At 41.8% G+C, this 19,532-nt stretch overlaps 1 protein-coding gene across 2 annotated transcripts in view; it reads right to left on the minus strand.

Annotated features, from left to right (window-relative positions):
- Nucleotides 1-2,636: 2,636 nt before the first annotated feature.
- Nucleotides 2,637-19,532, minus strand: part of pla2g4ab (phospholipase A2, group IVAb (cytosolic, calcium-dependent)) — a 48,505-nt gene continuing 31,609 nt past the window's right edge. For both annotated transcript variants that reach the window (XM_071346351.1, XM_071346352.1), the window contains 6 exons: nt 17,282-17,347; nt 13,571-13,813; nt 12,985-13,169; nt 12,598-12,787; nt 5,328-5,485; nt 2,637-4,631 (listed from right to left, as the gene is read on the minus strand). In XM_071346351.1, the coding sequence (XP_071202452.1) occupies nt 4,494-4,631; nt 5,328-5,485; nt 12,598-12,787; nt 12,985-13,169; nt 13,571-13,813; nt 17,282-17,347 (980 nt within the window). In that variant the 3' untranslated portion in view covers nt 2,637-4,493. The remainder of the gene's footprint in view (nt 4,632-5,327; nt 5,486-12,597; nt 12,788-12,984; nt 13,170-13,570; nt 13,814-17,281; nt 17,348-19,532) is intronic.

Consider the following 19,532-nt stretch of genomic DNA (forward strand, 5'->3'; position numbering starts at 1 on the left):
ACCTCACCACTGGTTAAGACATGATGGACCTCGCCACTGGGTCAGACATGATGGACCTCACCACTGGTTAAGACATGATGGACCTCACCACTGGGTCAGACATGATGGATCTCACCACTGGGTCAGACATGATGGACCTCACCACTGGGTCAGACATGATGGACCTCGCCACTGGTTAAGACATGATGGACCTCACCACTGGGTCAGACATGATGGACCTCACCACTGGTTAAGACATGATGGACCTCACCACTGGTTAAGACATGATGGACCTCACCACTGGTTAAGACATGATGGATCTCGCCACTGGTTAAGACATGATGGACCTCGCCACTGGTTAAGACATGATGGACCTCACCACTGGGTCAGACATGATGGACCTCACCACTGGGTCAGACATGATGGACCTCACCACTGGGTCAGACATGATGGACCTCACCACTGGGTCAGACATGATGGACCTCACCACTGGTTAAGACATGATGGACCTCACCACTGGGTCAGACATGATGGACCTCACCACTGGGTCAGACATGATGGACCTCACCACTGGGTCAGACATGATGGACCTCACCACTGGGTCAGACATGATGGACCTCGCCACTGTATCTGACAGGCCGCCAAGTCCTGGTCTGTCAGCTGTGTGAGAAAGGATTACTCACTGTGTTGGGTGTGTGTGTGTGACTGTGTTGGGTGTGTGTGTGTGACTGTGTTGGGTGTGTGTGTGTGACTGTGTTGGGTGTGGTTGTGTGACTGTGTTGGGTGTGTGACTCTGTTCAAATCAAATCAAATTGTATTTGTCACATACACATAGTTAGCAGATGTTAATGCGAGTGTAGCGAAATGCTTGTGCTTCTAGTTCCGACAATGGAGTAATAACCAACGAGTAATCTAACCTAACAATTTCACTACAACTACCTTATACACAAGTGTAAAGGGATGAAGAATATGTACATTAACATATATGAATGAGTGATGGTACAGAACGGCATAGGCAAGATGCAGTAGATGGTATCGAGTACAGTATATACATATGAGATGAGTAATGTAGGGTATGTAAACATTATATGAAGTGGCATTGTTTAAAGTGGCTAGTGATACATTTTTCCATTATTAAAGTGAATGGAGTTAAGTCAGTATGTTGGCAGCAGCCACTCAATGTTAATGGTGGCTGTTAACAGTCTGATGGCCTTGAGATAGAAGTACCACACACAGTCTGACTGACCTGACATGTACCACACAGTCTGACTGACCTGATATGTACCACACAGTCTGACTGACCTGATATGTACCACACAGTCTGAATGATCTGACATGTACCACACAGTCTGACTGACCTGACATGTACCAGACAGTCTGACCTGATATGTACCACACAGTCTGACCTGATATGTACCACACAGTCTGACTGACCTGATATGTACCACACAGTCTGACTGACCTGATATGTACCAGACACAGTTTGATGCCTGCAAGTGTGCATAGGTTATAGTGTATATTTATTTCATAGTAATTCTAACATAGGTTATAGTGTATATTTATTTCATAGTAATTCTAACATAGGTTATAGTAAATTGTTCTCCATAATGATATTTGTTCTATAGTTGATACACAGCACACTGTATGATGGTAGAGGCCTGTGTGTGTCTGGTTGCGTGCGTTCCTCCAGAGCAGCCCCGTCTTGGTTACTGGGGTGCACCACAGCCTGTCTGTCTGTGTGCGGTGAGAGTGACTCAGCACATCAAGAAGAAAACATGCAGGCACATACATGACCCTTACGTGTGGTGTGTGAGAATAACATAATAACACGTCAATATGGAAATCATTCTCACCTCACATACATTAAGATAGACAGGCAGACAGCACTCTAGGGCGACAAGGCTTTTGAGTGTAGCCTTCAAAGGCCTTGAAGGTTTCTGAATGTTTGTCTGTGTCTGCCAGGCATGGCTGTGCTGTGCAGCTAGGCTACAGTAAACGGAGCACGTTAAAGTCAATCCAGAGGGCGGTAGGCGAGTGGTTTTCATGCCAGAGAGGAGGCACCCTCAGACGTGCACCGCAGCAAACTATCCTAAGCACATAATTAGTACTCTCACATGATGGGAATATTACTTTTGCATGATGATTTAATTGGAAAATGTAATGATTTACTGTGCGATGTGCTTCAACAGGTCTCCAACCAGCCTGTGGGTGGCTACGGTTAAGTTCTGTAGCTGGAGGAAGATTCTGCCTAGAAACTGCCTGGGCTTCATTTTATGAAGGTTTCAGGTGGATTATTTTACTGTGGCCACATTGTCCTTGTTGTGATGGGGTTTCTCATAGTAGCAGACCTATGAAAAAGACACAGCCAGATCTAGGTCATCTAGGCCTGGCCAAGGCATTTCCTTTCATAAGCCTAAAATATGTTTTCCAGTCCAGTGAAAGTTACAGTGTGTGTGTGTGTGTGTGTGTGTGTGTGTGTGTGTGTGTGTGTGTGTGTGTGTGTGTTAAACCTCTGATTTCCGGGGTCTACATGGTCGTGAATTCAAGTATCAAATTGCCATTTCTATAGTGGAAACGTTGCATGAGATGAATAGTGTTGGCAAGTACTTCTACAACTAGGAATTCTTCCCTTTTCCAAGCCACAATAACATGTATAGTGGGTGTTGGATTACCGAGCAAGAAGACAACTTGGACTTTTATTCAATTACATGTACGTTGTACATAAACATGGTGTATGTTATTGGTTAAAATAATAAAAAGGACATAGTAAGAAAAGCAGAAGTGTATGACTACACTACTTGGGTCCTCTCAGTTTGAAATCCTTTTAACACTTTATTTCCCATAATTGTAAAAATTGCAAAAAAACATAAAACAAAAAAAACAAGACTATTTACTGTAGTCCAAGACAGCTTTACATGAAAAAAAAAGGCATATGTCCTACTCTCCATGTACTCATTCTACCTCATTCTAAGAGAATAACATCCATTGAATAAAAAGGTGCCACACAGGTGTCCTGAAAAGATCAAGCGGTATGACTGTCATTGCTTGTGAGACGTTGCACAAAGTTCAGTATGAAATGCAATTCAGTCTGAAAATAGCCAACAACAATATGACAATCTCTGGGAGACCTAAAGCAGTGGAGGCTGCTGAGGGGAGGACGGCTCTTAATAATAATGGCTAGAACAGAGCAAATGGAATGGCATCAAACACATGGAAACCACGGTTTCTTGGAAACCATGTGTTTGATGTATTTGATACCATTCCACTCCAGCCATTACCACGAGCCTGTCATCCCCAATTAAGGTGCCACCAACCTCTTGTGACCTAAAAGTAATAAACAATAAGGTTAAAGGGTCAAAGAATGCAGAAATATTAATTTGCACAAAAGAAAATACACAGTAAAAACACACAAAAAAACAAGTTGCCAGCTAGAAATAATTTAAGTTTGGGCTACTGTGATAAAAGCTTAAGAAAATCACCTCTTTTACATAACATTGTTTTAAAAACTAGGCTGAAATGTGAGCTCAGGCAGACCATGGTCAGCAGACAGGGTTTTCTGTTCTGTGTAAAATTCCACAGCACCCTTTGACCCCTGCAAGTGTAGGTGTAGTATGTCAGATACTTCTCTTCAGACGCTGCTGCAGGTGTAGGTGTAGTGTTTGAAATTCCATTGTGTGCCGACAAGAGCCGTGAAGCCATCACACCACACCCTCTCCAGGGTTACACCCCACCCCTCTCACCCCACCTCAGCACAGACACACCAGACCATATCTGGTGTGTATGGGAGGATGGTGGGGGTGAGGAGGGGTCACGGTGGGAGGAAACTACTCTGCCCCAACAAAAAAAACTTGGTCCGAATATATAAGGGGAAGCCTGAAATAACACAGTCAGGAAAATAAACACACTCTAACGTGAGAGAGGACTATAAAGGAGGCAGACAGAAAGGCCGTTTCTATGGTGTTGAGTGTTGTTTGTTGTTGGAGCCACTCCCTGCGTTGAATAAACATAATTGAGATGTTTGAGGAATTCAGACGGTTGCACTTGGCGGTGTTTTAGTAGTTGGCATCGAACACAACCTGATGGTTTAAGGACGCCTCTTCTTCTATGGTTTCCATGGTTTCCTATGAGATCACTTGTTTAGATCAGTAACAACTGTTTACAACTATACTATAGGAAAACCCTGCTACATTAAAAACACATAATATGAGTAGCACTTATAAAAATGGAAAGTCAATTAAGGAACCTTGAGTTTAGTTTACTGCTATTGGGACATCTCTTCAGACTTTATATCACTCAACTTTAGGGTCCAGAACAAGTCTTTGTCATGTTGTTCAGTGATATCCACCACAGGTTTCCATGGTTTACACCAAACCCTCTTCATTCACATTAGATGGACAAAACAAACCAACAAAGTTTCCCTAATGAAAAAATGTAAAAATATAGGAAAATCTCCACTCTCCAATGCCACAGTTTCGTCTGATAGCTTGACCTTGCTCTTCCCGGCATTCCGGCTCTCACTTCCGGGGTTTCTCCCGCGTCTCCCGCTTCAGGAACATTTTGTTCTGGATCTCGTTGAGTGAGAGGGACACAGAGCAGCGGGATGGATTCTCCTTCCTGTACATGATGCTCTCCTTAATGGCATCTTTTATCACCTGGTCAAGAGAGAGGTGGATGGAGGAGGTGGAATGGATAAAACACTCTGTATTAACCTACACAAGTGGTTAGTCAATTGACCGTTAACAAGAAATCATAATTAATTGAAATGTGGTTAGAGGTTAGATAAAAAAACAATTAGCATAGGCCTACACAGATGTTTGAAGTTCCATGTCCGGGGAGCCCCTAGTTACTGACGGATAATTGAGCAAACATTGATGTTGCTGGATTGTTTTACATACATTACATCTGCCTGGCTGAACTGACATTTACGTTGTTGGAATATTGTTTTACATACATTAGTTCTGGCTAACCGAACTGACCTCTTCGTTGAGGGTGGTTTGAGCAGGAATCAGGAGCAGGAATCAGTATCTACCTACATACAGTACTTCTGTCATATCGAGAAACCCCTTTAGTCATTGGCATATTAGTTCTGACCGACTGAACTGACCTTTTGATTCGTGGGATCTTTTTAGACAGCCACACACAGTGCATAAGAGCCAGAACAACTGAATGTGGCTCCAGCATTGGCTCCAGCATTCAAATTGACCTTGATGTTTGAACATTCCATATCGACATACCCCTTTTTAGAGCTCCTAATCGATCTAACTCTTCCAAAGACTGTCCGACCTTCTAACATATTTAGAAATGGATGTACAGTAGCCAGTGGTGATGCAGTTGAAGGTTGATTGTACCTCGATGTTGTTGAGTGTGTTGAACTCCATGAGGTCGTGGAGCTGTGTGAAGGCCTGGTTGGAGTACTGGAAGTTAAACGTGGAGTATGGCGTCTCAGGGTCGTCGAAGATGTCAAAGTCAGCCATCTCCTTCTCCTTTTCCGTCTCACGAGGAACTCCTTCAAACACACAGCAACAGGATGATATGTACTTCAGAATGTATCAACACCCCTTGACTTTTTCCACATTTTATTGTGTTACAGCCTGAATTTAAAATGGATTAAATTGAGATGTTGTGTCACTGGCCTACACATAACACCCAATAATGTCAAAGTGGAATTAGACATTTTTACAAATTAATAAAAAATGTAAAGCTGAAATGTCTTTAGTTTAATTAGTATTCAACCCCTTTGTTATGGCAAGCCTAAATAAGTTAAGGAGTAAAAATGTGCTTAAAAAGTCATGGACTCACAGATAAGTGTTTTTAACATAATTTTTTTATGACTACCTCATCTTTGTACTCCACACATAAAATGATCTGTAAGGTCCCTCAGTCGAGCAGTGACTTTCAAACACATGTTCAACCACAAAGACCAGGATGTTTTTTACAATGCCTCACAAAGAAGGGCACCTATTGGTAGATGGGTAAAAAAAAAAGGAGACTTTCAAAATCCCTTTGAGCATGGTAAAGTTATTAATTACACTTTGGATGGTGTATCAATACATCCAGTCACTACAAAGATACAGGAGTCCTTCCTAACTCAGTTGGCAGAGACGAAGGAAACAACTCAGGATTTCACCATGAGGCCAATGGTGACTTTAAAACAGTTATAGAGTTTAATGGCTGTGATAAGAGAGAACTGAGGATGGATCAACAACATTGTAGTTACTCTCCAATAATAACTTAAATGACAGAGTGAAATGAAGAAAGCCTGTACAGAATACAAATATTGCATCCTGATTGCAATAAGGCACTAAAGTAAAACTGCTAAAAATATTAATATTAACTTCATGTCCTGAATACAAATCGTTAAGTTTGGGGAAAATCTAACACAACACATCACTGAGTACTACTCTTCATATTTTCAAGCATGGTGGTGGCTGCATCATGTTATGGGTATGCTTGTCATCGGCAAAGACTTAAGTTTTTTAGGATAAAAAGAAACAGAATAGAGCTAAGCACTGGCAAAATAATTGAGGAAAACCTGGTTCCGTCTACTTTCCAACAGACATTGGGGGACGAATTCACCTTTCAGCACGACAATAACCTAAAACACTGGAGTTGCTTACCAAGACGACATTGAATGTTCCTGTGTGGCTTAGTTCCAGTTTTGACTTAAATCGGCTTGAAAATCTATGGCAAGACTTGCTGTCTAGCACAATCAACAACCAACTTGACAGAGCTTGGAGAATTTAAATTTAAAAGAATAATGTGCAAATATTGTATAATCGAGGTGTACAAAGCTTTTAGAGACTTCCCCAGAAAGACTCTGTAATCACTGCCAAAGGTGCCGCTGTCATGTATTGACTCAAGGGGTTAAATACTTATGTAATTAAGATATAGTAGTGTTTTATTTTTTATATATTATTTTACAAATGTTAGAATTTTTCTTCCATTTTGACATTACAGAGTATTTTGTGTAGATCGTTGACCAAAAAACCAACTATTAAATACATTTTAATCTCACCTTGTAACACTTTTTTTTGTGTGAAAAAGTCAAGAGGTGTGAATACTTTCTGAAGGCACTGTATGTCCTTCAGGATGATAGTGACTATGACTAACTATTAATTGGTCATATACCATTCTTTCCTTGTGTCCCAGTGATAGCTAATACTAGCCTATATCATATGACTCATTCAGAACTATGGATGTTTCAGCCCAAGCTCCAGGGTGATGGTGAGCTGTCAACCCGTTTTAACAAACGATGGCTAGTCATTTTATTTACTTTGAAATTTCTCCTCCACTTGGGGCAATACGAGTGCCTGTTAACATCTTATTACTGTAACAGTATCTCTTAAATCGTGAGTTATGGCTCTGAATGTCGTGGGTTCAATCCCAGTGCCGGGCACTTGTTTAAAAAATATATATATTTTCATTTGTCTTTTTTAACCCTAACCTCAAACCTTAAAGGAAACATTCACTTAGTTTTAATGTTATATCGTTTTTGAGACATGTTTTATCAATGCAAGCAGGCAGAAATACAGCTAGTATGGCGAGTTTCGCATCATGTACAGTGGGGAGAACAAGTATTTGATACACTGCGGATTTTGCAGGTTTTCCTACTTACAAAGCATGTAGACGTCTGTAATTTTTATCATAGGTACACTTCAACTGTGAGAGATGGAATCTAAATCAATCTAAATCCAGAAAATCACATTGTATGATTTTTAAGTAATTAATTTGCATTTTATTGCATGACATAAGTATTTGATACATCAGAAAAGCAGAACTTAATATTTGGTACAGAAACCTTTGTTTGCAATTACAGAGATCATACGTTTCCTGTAGTTCTTGACCAGGTTTGCACACACTACAGCAGGGATTTTGGCCCACTCCTCCATACAGACCTTCTCCAGATCCTTCAGGTTTCGGGGCTGTCATTGGGCAATACGGACTTTCTGCTCCCTCCAAAAATGTTCTATTGGGTTCAGGTCTGGAGACTGGCTAGGCCACTCCAGGACCTTGAGATACGTCTTACGGAGGCACTCCTTAGTTGCCCTGGCTGTGTGTTTCGGGTCGTTGTCATGCTGGAAGACCCAGCCACGACCCATCTTCAATGCTCTTACTGAGGGAAGGAGGTTGTTGGCCAAGATCTCGCGATACATGGCCCCATCCATCCTCCCCTCAATACGGTGCAGTCGTCCTGTCCCCTTTGCAGAAAAGCATCCCCAAAGAATGATGTTTCCACCTCCATGCTTCACGGTTGGGAGGGTGTTCTTGGATATGTACTCATCCTTCTTCTTCCTCCAAACACGGCGAGTGGAGTTTAGACCAAAAAGCTATATTTTTGTCTCATCAGACCACATGACCTTCTCCCATTCCTCCTCTGGATCATCCAGATGGTCATTGGCAAACTTCAGACGGGCCTGGACATGCGCTGGCTTGAGCAGGGGGACCTTGCGTGCGCTGCAGGATTTTAATCCATGACGGCGTAGTGTGTTACTAATGGTTTTCTTTGAGACTGTGGTCCCAGTTCTCTTCAGGTCATTGACCAGGTCCTGCCGTGTAGTTCTGGGCTCATCCCTCACCTTCCTCATGATCATTGATGCCCCACGAGGTGAGATCTTGCATGGCGCCCCAGACCGAGGGTGATTGACCGCCATCTTGAACTTCTTCCATTTTCTAATAATTGCGCCAACAGTTGTTGCCTTCTCACCAAGCTGCTTGCCTATTGTCCTGTAGCCCATCCCAGCCTTGTGCAGGTCTACAATTTTATCCCTGATGTCCTTACACAGCTCTCTGGTCTTGGCCATTGTGGAGGGTTGGAATCTGTTTGATTGAGTGTGTGGACAGGTGTCTTTTATACAGGTAACGAGTTCAAACAGGTGCAGTTAATACAGGTAATGAGAGGAGAACAGAAGGGCTTCTTAAAGAAAAACTAACAGGTCTGTGAGAGCCGGAATTTTTACTGGTTGGTAGGTGATCAAATACTTATGTCATGCAATAAAATGCAAATTAATTACTTAAAAATCATAGATTCCGTCTCTCACAGTTGAAGTGTACCTATGATAAAAATTACAGACCTCTACATGCTTTGGAAGTAGGAAAACCTGCAAAATCGGCAGTGTATCAAATACTTGTTCTCCCCACTGTATATATTTCTGCCTGCCTGAACGGCAATAGCTCAGATACACATGAAAATATGACTCCGGGAATCGATAGAACATCCCTAAGAGATGCACAAAAAACAATATAAGATTCAAAATGGTTGACTCATTCCTTTTAAATGTATCGTTCTCCTTATCGTTATAACATAAATTCAGGCAATTTATAAAGATATGGGTTTTTGTCGCCCAGCTCTATGTTGAGCACTGAGCAGTTTGACTGACGGTAGAGCTCTGCTACCCGACTCGAGTCCGACGGGCCCCGACATTATACATCGAGTCAGGGCCGGGTATGGCCTGTTTTTCCATCAATAACTCGGGTACGGGCAAGGCTCGGGTATCACTAAATCGATCACAAACATTTTTAAACTGAGCCATTTGCTTGTGCTCTGCTGCGCAATACAGCCATATCTGACTTAGATCAAAGATCATAACATGGTGTCAGAAGTGCTTCAATTTCAAATATATATCACAGAAAATAATAATGTTCCTCGAGTTCTGTCAGTTTAGTGGTAAAAAGTAGCTAACCACTAACTGCTTTCTCATGTCTCATCATTGAGCAGAGCAGCCCAAGTGGAGCCGTTGCTTTGGATACTCACAGACCCAGAGCCACCATGAGCAGAGCGCATGCAGAGTGAGCAGCGCGCAGGGAGCAAGTGACAGACAGAGAGGAGCAGCTAATGGATCTACTAACAGAGGAAGTTATTTCTGATTTTGGGTTTCGGGCAGGGTCGGGCCTTTAAATTTGGCAGAAGCAATCGGGCATGGGTAGGGCTTCAAATTCATGCCCATGCAGGGCTCTAACTGAGGACGTGGACTAGACAAAATGGCCACACACTACGTAATCTGTTGCCTGCAGGTACGGCAACTATTTCCGTCTGCCTTACGAGGTTGGGTTGGGTTGTTAAAACATGTCTTCTCATGTATTTCCTAATTCCATGAATGAATGATCACTAAATGATGGCACACTTGTCACTGACTCTACAGGGGAATACCAGACCAGTGATATGACCTACTCTCTCTCCTACACAACACAAATACAGCAGAGGATGTATACATGTGAGTGTTCCTCGTTCGTGAGGCCCTAAAACACTATAATTCAGTGTGTGAGCAGAGGAGAGAGGCCTGGCCAGTGTCTACGTGTGTCCCTGTCTTCCTATGGCCGATGATGTATACCCTGTTTACACACACTACGCTCCCAGCCTAGTAAGAGATTCCCAACATAGCACCTGGTCATAGATCATCTCCTTATGAGTCACCTTCCCAGGCAGCTTGTAAGATACCAATCCCACACACAACCCTCGTTTCTAGCATAAACCTTCAACTTCCTTAGGAGCATATTCCCTATGGGCAAACACTGTGAGTAAAGAGCGTACTCTTATGTATGGAATACACTACCGTTCAAAAGTTAGAAATGTTATGTTAAATATCTAGCAGAAAATACACTTCATGACACTGTCATGGAGCATTATGACCATCCTGTGTCACGTTACTTGGACTAAGTAAATATACTTTATGACATTGTCAAGAATCATTATGACCATCATAATCATATAAGTCAGATAGGCCTAGTCATGAAGAGGGTGTCTGGTCCTGAAATCTTTTTCTGCATTCATCCCAGTCATCAGCAACAGAACATTAAATAAAGGTTAAAAAAAAAAGTACAGTATGCTAGGGCTGTCCCCGACAAAATGTTCCATATATAGACACATCCTATGTGTTTTTATCAAATCAACTATATGCACTGAGCTTGTCTGATGCTTTAAGCAAATTGTTTGATTAAATAATTAAGACACACAAATAACCAGAGGACCGCAATTGACTTGATTGTGCTGGGCCTGGCTCAGACTTGCTGCACTGTGTTAAAAAAAAGACTCTCCTCCCTGCTGCAGTTTGTTCTTAACTGACTTGTTAAATAAAGGTTCAATAAATAAATCAACTAACAACGTAACACATGACATAAAAATGGATGCACACGACGTGACAAATAAACTTGAAACGAGGGAACGTTTACTGGTTGCACAGGAGGTAAAGGGGAAGTCAGATGTGTGGAATAAATTTGACTAGTTGTGGAAAATACTGGAGATCAAGAAAAATAAGGTAAGGAGCAAGTGCTGCGTACATATTATGTGTACCAAACAGCTGCTGTTAGATTACAACCATCTTTCTGACTGTTTGGAACAACATAAACAACACCAAATAAATTGTAAGCGTATTAGAGAGTCTGTTGTAACGTTTTTTTTTTTTTTTGTAAAGCCTCTATTACATCAAAGTCTAAAAACAGTCGCATTCATTCGTTAATGAAATTTCCCGAAATAGAACAGTTTAGGCCTATTTAAGCTAATTATTAAATGGTTGCGTTTGTTATTTTATTTTAAAACTAAAATGCTTGATTCCATTTCACGTCATGAATAACTCGTATGCTGTGTGATGACATGAACTAATAAATGATTGATTGATACAGTAGCCTATATAAGTATTGAAATAGAGGCCTAACTAAGTTACGGTATTAAGACTAAACAGGATGCTCTCTTTGGCTTACAGCTCGATGGTGGTTATACAAGGCTGCTACACTAACCCTACTAAGGATAATGACATTACTTATTATTATAATGAGGATCATAATAATAGTAATAATAACAATAAGAAGGAGATCAAGGAAAAAGGTGGGTTATTATTATTATTATTATAAATTATTATTTGGAACAGTGTAAACAACAGTAAATACATTATAAATAATACCAGAGAGGCTAGTCTAACAAAATAAGTGTAAAGCCTTTATTACAGCATAGCAAAGATTAAAAACAGCAAGAGGCTTGGTGCTCACGGAATCATTAGACTTCCAACCCAACAGTAAAACAGGCAACAGAAGCAGGATCTGTCTTATTTCTGTAGATATGGATGATTTATAAAGCCAGGCACATTTAACGGTTAGGCTATTGATTACAGACCTAATTAAGTTGGGGTTTCCTCTCTCCTCTTAGACAATTAAGGCTAGGGCTATTTTCTCGTCTCCTAACTCCGCTGCTGCCTCCGCCACATTGTTCTCAACACCAATATGCTGTTTAACTTTACTATTATGCACATAGCAACAAGCGCCAATTCAATAGCGCACTGATGTGTTTCAGAACCGCGGACAGCGACCATTTGTTATGAAAAAATGTATTTGCATTGCACCATTGTACATAATATAAGTCTTAGAACGATGGACTGTGCCATCGCCACGGCCTCCACAATGGATCAGTCCACTCAACCAGGCACGAATCAGACAGGTGTCTTATACACCATGATTTTCTTTTTCTTTTTTCTTCTTCTTGTAAACCAAACTACTGCTCGACTAAAGAAATCTAATACATTTCACATACACAACCTGTACAGACATGCATATGGTATACACAAGAGTTGTGGACTCGAAAACGAGTGACTTGGTCCTACCTCAGGTATACAGTACACATACAGTACTTACCAGGGGCTTTGAACGTCCTGAAGTTGATGTTGACCAGGACAAAATGGATGACAGTGGGGCAGTTCCGTTCCCCCTTTTTTGGCTTGAAGACGTAGCACTCTTTCAGGCCCTCGCGGTCAAACACTTTAGGGTCGATTTTAGGGAACGGCAGTTTGTTCATCCGGGCCCACTTCTCAGCCAGCAGAAGCTCCTACATACCAAACACAAGTCAAAAAGCTAGCCTCTTGATTACTATTGCATAGTTCAATTATTAAAAGTTTTATCCTAACACCTTAATAATCACACAGAAATTGCTCACAAAAAAATTATCACTGATAAAATGAAATAAACACATAAACATTTTAAAACCAGGAAGTACTGGCAGGTGGCGCTTGTCATCACAATGACCTTAAAGGGCGGGCTGGAGTCGCTGGGGCGAGCTGAGAAGTCGAAGGAGATGATGAGGTCGACACCACGCTGCGGCCGCAGGATGAGGGGGTACGGGAGGTTATAGGTCAAACCACTGTCTACTATATGGATCTTCTTACTCTTCACGTCCAGGGGCTCGTAGATATCAGCAAACTCATCGGGGTCTGAGAACGTTATGGAATACGATGCAGAATAAATACAGAACGTGTTAAGGTAGAAATGCGTAAGGGAATTTGTGTGGATGGGTATGTGTGGGTGTGGGTGTGTATGGTCATACTATAGCGGTTACACAGTCTGGCATTTAGTAACGCTATTGTGCTGTAACTGTCCTGTAATTGAGGCAGTTTTATTATGCACTCAGACTTAAATAAAATCACCACCATAACCTTTCAATAACTCCACCGTAAGTCTATTGAATAGTACACAGCTCCAACAAGAGCTCTATTGCCAAGTTCTACTGGATCTAGAATCTGCTTTATTTAGACTGTAACAGGTATACAGGTATATCTGGAATCTAGAATGTGTTACATCCAGAACTCCTGGATCACCAGATTTGACATCTGACCTGTGACAGCATCCACCTCATCCTCGACGGAGGCGCAGGAGTTCTGGTACATGAAGTCTCCGAAGGTGGAGAAGGGCATGTTGGTGTTGAGGTTGAGGCCCAGCATGAAGTTATGGACCTTCCCCGCCCGCCCCTCCCTTGTGTTGAACAGGGAGGAGTCGCTGAAGAGGGAGGTGATCATTCGCTGGACCCAGCTGTTCTGGGCGGTGCGTTGGTACTCATCATCTGGGTTCTCACTGCCTCCTGGAAAGGAGAGAGATATTGAAATCAGGAAAGATGCAAGGGAGAGAGAAGGGGACAATGTTGATAAAGAGAGGCACATGGGATGTACTTGTAGGCTTACAGGATATTTGGTAGCTAGAGGTGCTTGATAGTCCTTGATCTGAAGTGCACACCTGTAGATCTTGACTTTTCTCCCTGGCACTTACAGTTGAAGTCGGGACATTACATACACTTAGGTTGGAGTCATTAAAACTAGTTTTTCAACCACTCCACTAATTTCTTGTTAACAAACTAAAGTTTTGGCAAGTCGGTTAGGAGATCTACTGTCTGCATGACACAAGTAATTTTTCCAACAATTGTTTACAGACAGATTATTTCACTTATAATTCACTGTATCACAATTCCAGTGGGTCAGAAGTTTACATACACTAAGTTGACTGTGCCTTTAAACAGCTTGGAAAATTACAGAAAATTGTGTCATGGCTTTAGAAGCTTCTGATAGGCTAATTGACATAATTTGAGTCAATTGGAGGTGTACCTGTGGATGTATTTCAAGGTCTACCTTCAAACTCAGTGCCTCTGCATGACATCATGGGAAAATCAAAAGAAATCAGCAAAGAGCCCAGAAAAAGAATTGGAGGCCTCCACAAGTCTGGTTTATCCTTGGGATTTCCAAACGCCTGAAGGTACCACGTTCATCTGTACAAACAATTGTACGCAAGTATAACCACCATGGGACCACGCAGCCGTCATACCGCTCAGAAAGGAGACGTATTCTGTCTCCTAGAGATGAATGTACTTTTGTGCGAAAAGTGCAAATCAATCTCAGAACAACAGCAAAGGACCTTGTGAAGATGCTGGAGGAAACAGGTACAAAAGTACCTATATCCACATTAAAACAAGTCCTATATCGACATAACCTGAAAGGCTGCTCAGCAAGGAAGAAGCCACTGCTCCAAAACTGCCATAAAAAAGCCAGACTACGGTTTGCAACTGCACATGGGGACAAATATCGTACTTTTTGGAGAAATGTCCTCTGGTCTGATGAAACAAAAATAGAACTGTTTGGCCATAATAACCATCATTATGTTTGGAGGTAAAAGGGGGAGGCTTGCAAGCCGAAGAACACCATCCCAACCGTGAAGCACGGGGTGGCAGCATCATGTTGTGGGGGTGCTTTGCTGCAGGAGGGACTGGTGCACTTCACAAAATAGATGGCGTCATGAGGGAGGAAAATTATGTGGATATATTGAAGCAACATCTCAAGACATCAGTCACGAAGTTAAAGCTTGGTCGCAAATGGGTCTTCCAAATGGACAATGACCCCAAGCATACTTCCAACGTTGTGGCAAAATGGCTTAAGGACAACAAAGTCAAGGTATTGGAGTGGCCATCACAAAGCCCTTACCTCAATCCCATAGAACATTTGTGGGCAGAACTGAAAAAGCATGTGCGAGCAAGGAGGCCTACAAACCTGACACAGTTACACCAGCTCTGTCAGGAGGAATGGGCCAAAATTCACCCAACTTATTGTGGGAAGCTTGTGGAAGGCTACCCGAAATGTTTGACCCAAGTTAAACAATTTAAAGGCAATGCTACCAAATACTAATTGAGTGTATGTAAACTTCTGACCCACTATGAATGTGATGAAAGAAATAAAAGCTGAAATAAATCATTCTCTCTGCTATTTTTCTGACATTTCACATTCTTAAAATAAAGTGGTGATCCTAACTGACCTAAGACAGGGAATTTTTACTGGGATTAAATGTCAGGAATTGTTTAAAACTGAGTTGAAATGTACTTGGCTAAGGTGTATGTAAACTTCCGACTTCAACTGTAATTGATCAATCAATCAGTCCACACACCTGAATACCCAGGTATAATACTATCACATACAGTATATACTGTAAAGTAGGTATATTCAGTCTGATAGTACAAGGACTGGAGTTGTGACTGGAGTTGTGAACCTGTGCCCTTTTTACTTACACATGACCAAGCACCTTCCCTCTCTATCATCTCTCTCTCTCTCCCTATAATCTTTCTCTATCATCTCTCTCTCATCTCTCTTTCTAATCTCTCTCTCTCTATCTATCTCTCTCTCTCTCTCTCTCTCTCTCTCTCTCTCTCTCTCTCTCTCTCTCTCTCTCTCTCTCTCTCTCTCTCTCTCTCTCTCCACAACACTAACACCTACCACCTATAAACAGAGATTGATCACCTCAGAGGCTAGCCACCCACACATTCTTGACCCACAACAGGTTTAACAGAGACAAAAAAAAATCCTCAGAGCCATTATCTACCAACCACACCCACATTAAAAAATCCTACAGTTAACTATAGAATACTACAGTACTTACTATAGAATTCTATAGTAAACTGTAGTATAATGTAGAATACTATACTACACTGTAGTATCCCTCAAACATGTAGTACTTGAAATGTTGTATAAAATGTGTAGTATACTGTAGAATACTATAGTACATTCTACAGTATTATCCACAAAAAAAGCACTCAGGTAAATACTACAGTAATGTCCACAAAAACACTAGACTTTTTGATCAATATTAAATACTACAGTATTTAATTTGAATATACCAGCCCCTCCCCCTCCCCCTCCCCCTATCGCAATTTGTGCCAGACCATATATTGTGTTCCCTACAGGTTGTAGAAAAGAGCAGAATCCCTGAACGATCTGTTCAGACCCCAGTCCTAACTCCCTACAGGTTGTAGAAAAGAGCAGAATCCCTGAACGATCTGTTCAGACCCCAGTCCTAACTCCCTACAGGTTGTAGAAAAGAGCAGAATCCCTGAACGATCTGTTCAGACCCCAGTCCTAACTCCCTACAGGTTGTAGAAAATGTGCTCTTCTAGTATTTCTCCAGTAGGTTTCCTGAAGGAGAAATAATCGACTTCTATGTCAAAGATAATAAAACAAAAACACCACAGTAAATGCTATATTACAATCTGCAGAAACACTACATGAATTACTATATTATATACTACAGTTATATTTTACTACAGTATTTATACTATAGTTAACTGTAAATACTACATAATACAACAGTAACTAGTACAGTATTCACTATAGTATTTATACCATAGTAAGTATACTATAGTATTTTTTCATGTGGGCACAGAGACAGCCACGCTAGCTACATCTGCTAAGAACAACCACTGACAGCGAGTTGAACCTGATGCAACACGGTTGGTTTAATTGCCAGGGGGTGAAATTAAGTCTGATGCACTCGCTCAACTTATGTTCCAGCATGATGCATACATACATAAGAATGTGTTATAATTAAATAAAGGAAAGAGACGTAACGTATGAAAAATGCAGCGTCGGGGCGGTGACTTCCCAGAAGCAGTTTAAATACGTCAAAACAGAAGCTGATGCATTGCAGAGATTTGTTTCAACCAATAGACCATACAGTCCTTCAGGATTCTGTTAATTTCCTATGAATCGTTATGCTTCATGGGTATTGTAGTCCTCACCTTTCCGAGGCTCCTCGTCATTGTCCATACTCTCCTCCCCCACGATGTGTTGAGGTTTTATCTGTTCTGTGGGAAGAGACAAGGACATCTTCCTCAATCACACTTTCACTCACATCCAAGTCTTTAGTCACCATCTCAAAAAGGCAGAGCTTATCATGGCCTAATCGCTGTCCAATTCACTTTCAATTGTTTAGGCCCTACCTTTTTATAAACTAATGGCTTACATAACAAACACAATAAAACAATCGGCATATAACATAAATCAGTCAGTTCTTGGAATGTGTGTAGGCGTATATGTGTAGTCACTGCACTTGCAAGCTGGTATGTACTGTATTGTTGTGTAGGTGTGGGTGTTGGTGAATTACCGGTATGTGTGTGTGTGTGTGTGTGTGTGTATGTTGGTGAATTACCGGTGTGTGTGTGTGTGTGTTGGTGTGTTAAAAGGTAAAATAAAACCTCAACAGCCCATTAACCAAACATCTTCATAAGCCTTTATAAATAGTGACAGGAAGCTGAACATAATCTTTGTCTCCATTGAAGGGAATCACACCCTCATCTGAGAAACCCCAGGAGAAAGTTATTTTTGGAACCGATTGACGGGTGTGATGTGAGTTGGCATCAGGTACAGCTGTCACTCGCGTGTCACATAAAGCTGCGTAATAGGACTACAATGGGAGGTGCAGTTGGCTTGCGTTGTGCAGAGCAGACACGACATATTGGAATGGGGACTGTGGGCTAACACATCAAATTGGAACTAAGCTTTTGAGATTAGCACAATAAGTGCCTCCAGGTATCAGTCACTGGGACAATGCTGTATGAGCTGCACTGTAAGTAGATACTAAAAAGGTGTATGCAGGGCTCTTAATTAAACATGTTCAATGGTAGCAGTAGTGCTCCCAACTTTAAAAAGTTAGGAGATTAAAAAAAAAGTTTGAAAATATAACCTATATGAATTCTAGATACTTCTGAAGCATACACTACATTACCAAAAGTATGTGGACACCTGCTCCTCGAACATCTCATTCTAAAATCATGGGCATTAATATGGAGTTGGTCCCCCCTTTGCTGCTACAACATAATCAACTCATCTGGGAAGGATTTACAGTTAAAAACACATTTTTATTTACAATAACTGTCCCCAGTCCCCCAGGTCGTGCTGCTGCTCCAGTTTCAATTGTTCTGCCAGCGGCTATGGAACCCTGACCTGTTCACCGGACATGCTACCTTGTCCCGGACCTGCTGTTTTCGACTCTCTCTCTCTACCAAACCTGCTGTCTCTAACTCTGAATGCTCGGCTATGAAAAGCCAACTGACATTTACTCCTGAGTTGCTGACCTGTTGCACACTCTACAACCACTGTGATTATTATTATTATTTGACCCTGCTGGTCATCTATGAACGTTTGAACATCTTGGCCATGTACTGTTATAATCTCAACCCGGCACTGTCAGAAGAGGACTGGCCACCCGTCAGAGCCTGGTTTCTTCCTAGGTTCCTGGCTTTCTAGGGAGTTTTTCCTAGCCACCGTGCTTCTACATATGCATTGCTTGCTGTTTGGGGTTTTAGGCTGGGTTTCTCTATAGCCCTTTGTGACATCGGCTGATGTAAAAAGGGCTTTATAAATACATTTGATTGATTGATTGATTGTATGCTGTAGTGTTAAGATCTCCCTTCAATGGAACTAAGGGGCCTAGCCCGAACCATGAACAACAGCCCCAGACAATTATTCCTCCTCCACCAAACTTTACAGTTGGCACTATGCATTGGAGCAGGTAGCTTTCTCCTGGCATCCGCAAAACCCAGATTAGTCCGTCGGACTGCCAGATGGTGAAGCGTGATTCATCACTCCAGAGAACGTTTTTCCACTGCTCCAGAGTCCAATGGCGACGAGCTTTACACCACTACAGCCGACACATTTGGTGATATAGGCTTGTGCACAGCTGCTCGGTCATGGAAACCCATTTTATGAAGCTCCCGATGAACAGTTCATGCACTGACGTTGCTTCCAGAGGCAGTTTGACTTGGTAGTGAGTGTTGCAACCGAGGACAGACGATTTTTACGCGCAACTCACTTCAGAACTTGGCGGTCCCATTCTGTGAGCTTGTGTGGTCTACCACTTCACGGCTGAGCTGTTGTTGCTCCTAGACGTTTCTACTTCACAATAACAGCACTTACAGTTGACCGGTGCAGCTGTAGCAGGGCAGAAATTTTACAAACTGACTTGTTGGAAAGGTGGAATCCTATGATGGT

Source organism: Salvelinus alpinus, chromosome 16 (genome assembly GCF_045679555.1).
Source record: "Salvelinus alpinus chromosome 16, SLU_Salpinus.1, whole genome shotgun sequence".
In the NCBI taxonomy this organism is placed as follows: domain Eukaryota; kingdom Metazoa; phylum Chordata; class Actinopteri; order Salmoniformes; family Salmonidae; genus Salvelinus; species Salvelinus alpinus.